The sequence below is a fragment of the Artemia franciscana genome, chromosome 15 (assembly GCF_032884065.1).
Source record: "Artemia franciscana chromosome 15, ASM3288406v1, whole genome shotgun sequence".
NCBI lineage: Eukaryota > Metazoa > Arthropoda > Branchiopoda > Anostraca > Artemiidae > Artemia > Artemia franciscana.
The window spans coordinates 37,216,428-37,225,463 of NC_088877.1; the positions used below are offsets into that span (position 1 = coordinate 37,216,428).

Below are 9,036 nucleotides of genomic sequence, written 5' to 3' on the forward strand. Positions count from 1 at the left end.
TTTATTCTAAACACCATTTATATAACTTAAAATTTAAGAGTTATTTTGGTCACAGACAATTTTATTGTGAAAAATGATAAGTTGTAACAATCACTTTTGTATGAATAAACAAACCATTTACAGACAATTTGAAGAAACAACCGTAATATCCTTTTGGTGGGGAAAGTATTGAGAAAATTGTTTGTTTTTACTTATGTGCTTGAATACAGAAAATATCCAAGTATATTTTAAAATGAACTTCGCCAATATATATATATATATATATATATATATATATATATATATATATATATATATACTAGCTGTTGGGGTGGCGCTTCGCGCCACCCCAACACCTAGTTGGTGGGGGCGCTTCGCGCCCCCCCAAGCCCCCCCGCGCGCGTAAGTCGTTACGCGCCATAATAGTTACGCGCCATTGTAGTTGTGTCCCTATGTCCCACCTGTGAATATAGATATATATATATATATATGGTTTTAACTACGTAAAACTTGCGAATTTCTTTTTAGTTTTTTTGTCCCGGTCGTCATTTATATCCCCCTGTTTCCCCCGGTGTCCCCGTTGTAGTTGTGTCCCTGTGTCCCGGTCGTTATTTATATTTCCTGTGTCCCGGTCGTCATTTGTATCCCGGTGTACCGGTCTGTATATACATTCGTTTTTTAGTTTTGTTTTTCTCCTTTATTTTTTTCCTTTTTTTTTCTTTTTTAGTTTATTTAGATTTTTAGATTTTTTAGTTTTTTTATTAGTTTTTAGTTTTTTTTTCTTTTTAGTTTTTTTGTAGTTTTTACCTTCTTTTTAGTTTTGTTAATTTTTTTTTTTACTTGTGTCCTGGTCGTCATTTATACTCCCTGTGTCCCGGTGCTTTGTTGATTGCTAATCGAACATTCCTTTTGTCCTGGTCGCTTTCTCTTTGAGTGTCGTCATTTATTTTTTTCTTTTTTAGTTCTTTTAGTTTTTACCTTTTTTAGTTTTTTTTTAGTTTTTAGTTTTTTTAGTTTTTAGTTTTTTTAGTTTTTTACCTTTTTTTAGTTTTTTTAGTTTTTTAGCTTTTTTATTTTTTTTATTAGTTTTTAGTTTTTTTGTAGTTTTTGCCTTTTTTTTTAGTTTTTTGTCCTGGTCGCTTTCTCTTTGAGTGTCGTCATTTATTAGTTTTTTCCTTTTTTTTTTTAGTTTTTTATTGGTTTTTACCTTTATTTTAGCTTATTTTTCAGTTTTTTCCTTTTTTTTAGTTTTTTTTTATTTTTTATTTTTTTTAGTTTTTTACCTTTTTTTAGTTTTTTTAGTTTTTTTAGTTTTTTAGCTTTTTTACTTTTTTTATTAGTTTTTAGTTTTTTTTTGTAGTTTTTGCCTTTTTTTAGTTTTTTCAGTTTTTTTTTTAGTTTTTTATTGGTTTTTACCTTTATAGTTTTTTTAGTTTTTTAGCTTTTTTATTTTTTTTATTAGTTTTTAGTTTTTTTTGTAGTTTTTGCCTTTTTTTAGTTTTTTCAGTTTTGACGTCACCTAATCCAGTTTTTTCAGGTGACGTCACCTGACACATCCATCCACACATCCATCCACACATCCACAGACAGACAACTTATTTTTATATATATAGATATATATATATATATATATATATATATATATATATATATATATATATATATATATATATACATATATATATATATATATATATATATATATATATATATTGGCGAAGTTCATTTTAAAATATACTTGGATATTTTCTGTATTCAAGCACATAAGTAAAAACAAACAATTTTCGCATGTATATTCGCAAGTTTTACGTAGTTAAAAACATATATATATATATATATATATATATATATATATATATATATATATATATTATATATATATATAGCAAACAGCTATTTTTGCATTAATTTTTATTGTTGGACAATATAATTGGGAATACATAGAATGCTTCGATTTTAAAACCTCAAAACCACAAATTTGACTTGGTCAGACTAATATCTGAAAAGCTTGCATATTTCTGGGAATAATCATACAAAATTCTTCACACACACTTCTACTCGTCAGATGCAGTATAATTAGAATATTCTTTTTTGAGCTGCCACATATTCTTATGCGGAGCCTTTGTATTATAAACACAATACTCATTTAAGATCTCTTTCAAATATGTTACTGGTTGATTTGTCAGTTTTACCAAGTCTCTTAGATTATAGTATTGATGCTGTCCAAAGGCCTTAAAAAGTTTATCTGTAACCACATTCTTGTCATCACGCAGCTTCTTTCCTTCAGCTTTCTTTCTCTTGTCATATTCAATAAGCTCTTTATGAGCAGACACTGGCTTTGGATTAACAATCGCCCTTTCCAATGGCTGAGTCATACGCGCTGGTTTAGCAGCTTCAAGTATAGCATTTTTCTTAAGTGTCATATACTCAACAGACGTAGCAGCTTGACATTCTAAACGTTGCATCACTTTTCCAGCCATACATATTTTAGCTCCATCAGACAGGAAATCCTCTTTTCTATCCCGCCGATATTCGTAAAAATCACCAAGTGACTGATTCTGAATTGGAGTAACAAGCATCTTGTAGTCTTTTGGTATCAAATCACTTTCTAATCTCACTGCTTCTTCTGTGAGAGATAGAGAAACCAATGGTTTTTTACCAGGACTTTTACCAATCTTTAAAGTCGCAACAGGCAAATCTGATTTCGACTTCTCCCATCTGCTTGAAATATACTTCGGGACTTTCACAAGCCATACACTGTTTCTAGAATTGGATGTATCGAGTTCAAGCTCACTGCTACTAGCAGCTTTCTTAGAGTCTGACATATTCCTAAAAAGAATAGGATACAATAAGCAACATAAGCACACAGTCAGTACTTCTGGAGAGGGAAGGGATAGCGTTGGTTAGGCTGCTGCTTAAAAAAAAAAGATAATTGGAAAGACTACCAGGATGTTGTCCAGGAAACGAAAGCCGTGGAACGATGCTACAGAACAAAACGAATCAGCTTTCATTAAAGTGACACTGGAAAATACAAATCAACCTCTGCATCAATTAACCACACACAAGTGAGCGACAAGAAAATGAAACCATAGTTATTGACCCTCAAACTTTAATTTTCAAACTTTCGAATGATGCCTCTCACACCCAGACAAAATATTTGAAAAATAGTCAGTCATTTTCATGACCCTGTTATAAAAAATACCATTCGAGCCTAATTTTTCGTTTTTATTGGTAGAGCCTAACTATCTCACAAGCTATTGGTTGTTAGGGCTGTAATCATTGACAAGCTTTCTAGGGCTACAATGAGAGAATAAGATGGCTAGGACACGTTCTGCAGAGGATAGATTACCACAGATTGTTTTTGTCAGCCAGCTGTCCAAGGTCAAAAGAGAAACACGTTGTTCCCAAATGTAATGCGACGAGGTTGTAAGAAAAGACTCAAGGGAATCGGTATATCCTGGGAAGGTGTAAAGAGAAAGGCTTTGAACAAATTGGGATAGGGGACGAGCCTGCATAGCTGAGTTGGTCTCAGGCGGTCGTTAGTAGTATTAGTATTGATTGTTACATGCTAAATAAATTTCTCCACACCTTTGTTTTATACTTGCATGTCGGTTTGTTCATATATTTAATTGAAATCTATCGAAATATTAACGAATCTGTTGACAAATTGACAAAAATTGTCCCAGTCGAGAGATTAGAACGTTAGACTTCAAATCTATTGTTCGTGAGGTCCTGGTGTTGCTGGTTATTTGATTGGGAATGGGAGGGGCAGCAGTGTAACTCTGAAATCCTAGCCAAGAGTCGACCCAGCTCTAAATGAGTACTTAGAGAAATATGAGGGAAAACATGTGAAGCATCAGATAATTTGCCCCCCAACCACACATTGCACTCCCAGCTGAAGGCAGAGAATCAGGATATTGCTACCTGCGCTACGCAGACCATTGGTCAGCATGCAAAACATAAGTGTGACAAATAAAGACTTATTTTGTGCATGAGGGTCGAATTTCTTCTATTTTGTTTTTGCTTAAAAAAAATTTTTGGCACGTTTTTGCTTATTGGATTAGTTTTAGGCTCAGAAAATAATGTTCTGCAGTGAAAGTACTTTAGACATCAAAACAAAAACGATTTCCTCCTAAACCTGTCCTTGAAGCTTTTATACCTGAAAACCTCTATTTTCGAAGATTATTCTTATAGTTGCCTTAAAAATCCAAAGTTTATTAGAGCAGTACCATATTATTATCAGAGTTGCCATGTCAAACCATGAAAATGAACCGGCTGAACTAATCAGTAGGATTTTTAAGTTATTTCTGTACATAAAATCCAAACATTAAAAATATATTAATTCCCAAAGACAACTACACATTCAAAAAAAATTACACCTTCTTAAGCCATTCAATACCATTGGTTTTAAGCATATCTTTGCTGAGTTCTTGCATTAGTTTTTTAAGGTATTTTCTACAACCGAAAACTACAGAGCTGCATATGGAAGTGACTTTTCAAAATTGAATAGCCAATTTTTATTATTTTCAAGACATGTATGAAAGTGTAAGTTTCCACCTAATCAATTGCAAAATTGCACAAGTTGACAAATTACTCCTAACAGCTAAAGAAAAAGCCATGGAACAAGAAACAGCGAAAATCACACTGAATTGCAACCTGAAATGTTGAACAACGAAATCTGCAGGTAGAAGACACAGCAAAATTACAACAGAATGAAGGAACGTGTAATTTTAGGGATTAAAGCCAGAATTACTTAATCTAATTGAAATTGCACATTTACGTTAAAATAAAGAAATGTTATTTTAGCATCTTCACAGATACACCTGAAAGAGAAAATGAATTTGCTCCTGAATTTCTTAACCATGTTTGAATGAAATGAAGTTGTTTTTGTCTCTGTGAAGGATAAACACGAAAGAGTATTAATGCCAAGAAAAACATGAGTGACATCACATTCATATATACATTTGAAGAGCAAAAACTACATCATTTTTATCCATCAGTGATCGTATAGTTTTTAGTATCTATGATGAATGCAAATTACAAAGATGATAAATGACTGAACAGCAAAAGAAAAAGGCATGGAACAAGAAACAGCAAAAATCACACTGACCTGCAAATGAAAACATTGCACAGCAAAATCTGTATTTAGAAGACAAAGTGGATAAAAAGGAAGGAGGAATTCATTTTAGTATAATTGGTGCAATCAAAGTGAAAAAAAAATATAAAAGAATTCTTTCCAAATATTTCCTGTTACCCAAAATAGAAACTAATTTGGACCTGCATCTCTTTTGTTGTGTAATTAGGGACATTCTATGACATGTCCCAAATTACACGAGGTGATGAACGAGGACGCAAGAGAACGAAGCACAGCAAGATCTGCGGCTAAAAGACAAGTGACAACAAGCATCACAATGAATCCCAAATGAAAATTTAAGAAAAAAAAATCTGCAGTTAGAAGATAAGCAACAGGGATTACAACATTATATCATAAACAAAATCTACGGTTAGAAGAGAAGCAATAGTGGGAATCAAAACAAGTCCCAGGAGAAAACAAACCCCATAAAATGGAGGATTCTTTGATGAATTTAAAAGGAAGGAGGAATTGAATTCACATTAGAATTTCTCAATTCAATTAAAACTACTGATTTGACCCCTCATGACTTAAAACTAAATAATGGGACGATGACTATGCTAATGTAATTAGAAAATCAAATATATACAAGCCTGCAGCATGCCAAGTGCCAGGGCATGGACAAAGCCAAGGCTCCTGGTAATATTATGATTATTATCACAGTTGATAATTAATTAAAACAATGATTTTTTTTCTCTCTGTTCTTGATACTTTAGCCCATTTACATATAACAATTGTTTTTGAAGTCAACATCTCTTCTGCAAAACATGTCTTGTTTTAAAAAAAAAAGTCTAAGAGCACTTGGTATAAAATCTCAGCAGTACATGTTTTTATTATTATTTTTCTTCTTTTTTTTTGACAAGATTGAGTTTTGTTGTGGCTAGTTTGTCTAGATTCTTGCCAACACTACAGCCTATCCAATAAACACGTATGTTGAAAGACATGATTAGCTATTGCATAAGAATGAAAGTAAGAAAAAGTAACAAAAATATGAACAAAAGAGATCCAAATTAGTTGCTATTTTGGGTAGCAGCAAAAAGTTGAAAAAAAAGTATTTTATATTTTTCTTTTTCACTTTGATAACCATTTTAGAGCAGGAAGATAGGGAAAGGAAAAGGGGATAGGCAACTACCCCCTATATCTTTCCCTTTATAGAATTTGAAAAAAAAACACTTTTTTTTTTGTATTTTCATGTAAAAAAAAGAGAAAAAAACAGAATCACCCCTCCCCTAAATTTTGAAAACTAATAAGTTGAATCTTCATTTTACAAAATTAAAAAAGTCTGTCATAGAAACATCAAAAGTGACCCCCTCAAAATACTACCCATGTTTTGAGGAAGCTAAGAATTTACATATGAAAGTAAATTCCACTAAATCAAATATAATGAAAATAAACTTCTTGAAATTCTTGAACTCCACTTCTGTTTTCTTAGATTCTATCCCCCCCCAAAATGCAAGTGAAACATGTTGAATCCCTTGATGTTGCAAGTTTCTAATAATCTTAAGTAGGACATGCATATTTCAAGGATTCTGGACTTTCCAGAAAAAGAATAGTCAAAACTATTTTTTTTCAGTTGAATTAGGTGAAAACACTCCAATTTCAGAACTTTTTCAAACCAAGACTCTTTAAATTAAGCCTTCCAGAGTGGGAAAAGCGTTTGTTTTTTTTGCAAAATTGTTAAATTTTGCCCTATTGACAGAGCTCAAAGAAAGATCTTTCATTCCAAGTTGTAAAACAAAAAGTTATTTTGTATCCATTAGCAGCAAAGGTGCAATAAGTTATCTAAACTCTGGGATTATAACCACCTAAGACTCTTACTAGTGTAGAGACTCAACACTCCTGAATCTCTGAAAGAAAAGACTCTCAAACCTCTTAAGATAAGCAAACTTGACTCAACCATTCTTAGGTGTGCAGGTTGCAAATTAAGGTTTCAAAGACTGCACCCAAAAAAACGAGACTCACTACTATTTCTGTCAGTTAGAGATGTTTCCCCTGCATTAGTATCCCAAAGAACTAGGCAACACCCTTAAATTCTGGTAAAACTATCTAGTGAATGCTTAATTTTGAAGGCATTGCACCTGACCAACCAACACTATATCCTACAATGTCATCACCTGCAACCCCCTTTCAACTTGGAAATGAGAGTCATGACCAGGGAAAGAATCACATGCAGAAACTCAAAAATGACATTACTCCTTGGGATTACTTTCACTGAAACAGGTGTATTTTGTGTAAGGATTGATTGAATATTAAAGAAGAAGCTCCTACTGACAGATTGTGTCTGACAACATTAGTCAGCCTGCTGTCTGTTGTTATAGGAAGGATGGATCTTTGTCAAGCTCCCACAAAAAGCAAAATAAAGCTAATCCAGTCTTGATTTCCTTATGCATGGCTTCTTAAATAAACAAGATGGTAATGTTCTGAAACTTTGTGTGTTACAGAAAACAAACTTGCTTCACAATGTATCAAAACATAGTTCTAGTATGCCTCAAGTGACAAAGTCAAGAAGTTAAATACTCCTCCAGCTATTCACTGATTAGAAGTAGAAAACAGAAGAGAAGACAAACTAGGGCTCACATCTGAGAATTATTCTAAGGGGGATATCACTCTTTATATGGGAAACTCCCTACTCTTGCTTTTTTTAGTTCTAACAATGCTCTAGATTAGCCTGCCTAAAACTTTAATGAAGAAATACTTCATAAACAAATTACTAGCAATCAGATATTGCCAGCACACTAAATTAGCATAAAGACCATAGTTAGTGTAGTTATATGAATACCATGGGAATGTTATCAGTCATCTAAGGGGAGGGTTTAATTTTTCACTTTTGAGTACCTTTTTTGGGAGTTTTCAAAAGAACTCCCCCTAGCCACATACATGACTGATATACATATCATTGATAGGTCAGGAATCATTGTATAGAATTATTCCAAATATGCATAAGTTATTATGTATAAATCAAAGAATAACTTATTCCACTTGCAATTTTCAAAGACATTGCCAATCATGTAGTACTAGCAATGACTTCCCAGAAATGCAGACCAGTCAACAATGGAGGTTGTGTAAAAGTGAATATGAGTACTTTCAGTGTTGGATTCATTTATAGTTAAATGAATGTGTTAATTTTTGAATTAAAATGGAATAGTTGTGGGCATCAAGTCATGGCTAATTGTAGAAAAAGCCAAGACAGATAGTCCAACTGAGTGAGAGACAATTCTGGCATTAATCCCCCTTATTAAGATTGTATAAAAATGATGTTAGTTCATTTGTTAATATATATGTCTATCTATTATCTGTCCATGCATCATTCCTAGGGCAGAAGAACTAAGGTAGATAGTCATAGAACCTATAGTTTTCAAGTGTTTGGTTAAATGGCTTGGTTAAACGGCTTGTCATTTATGGAATCTTCGACATATTAACCCAATGATGTCCTATACCAACCTTTAGAGAATGTACTTCTAGAGCCTACCAGGTTGTTTTTATTTGAAAATGAACGTTTAATTAAGCAGCATTGCCGCATAAACTAATGTGTCGAACATAATATAACCACATAACCACATAATATCTCTGTAATGCATTACAGAAAAATTGCCTTTATGTGCCAGGAGAATTTATTAAGCATGTATACTCTTTCATACGAAAATCCAATTTAATGTGATTGCAATCAGATTTCTTATATCCAAAAAGTTTGAATACCGGTATTTTTCTCCCTCCCTTTAAAAAAGCAGGTTCGCTAAGATTAATATTTGTTCTACTACTGCTACAACTACTAACAAGTCACCGCAGCACCAAATCACCTGAGGCCAGCACAACTACTCACGCTCCCCTATATTCAAAGTCCCTCTTTAAAACCTCCCAGAAAGTTCCCGTTTCCTTTAAATCTTTTTAATGACATCCTCCTACTCCGAATGAGGACGACCTGCTTT

The 9,036-nt window shown here is 32.9% G+C and overlaps 1 protein-coding gene across 1 annotated transcript; it reads right to left on the reverse strand.

Annotated features, from left to right (window-relative positions):
- Positions 1-1,742: 1,742 nt before the first annotated feature.
- LOC136036430 (general transcription factor IIF subunit 2-like) lies at positions 1,743-8,599 on the reverse strand. The gene is made up of 2 exons (XM_065718663.1): positions 8,580-8,599; positions 1,743-2,808 (listed from the first exon to the last, which is right to left on the reverse strand). The coding sequence occupies exon 2, from the start codon at positions 2,802-2,804 to the stop codon at positions 2,034-2,036; it is 771 nt and encodes a 256-aa protein (XP_065574735.1). The 5' UTR covers positions 2,805-2,808; positions 8,580-8,599; the 3' UTR covers positions 1,743-2,033.
- Between the last annotated feature and the right edge of the window lie 437 nt (positions 8,600-9,036).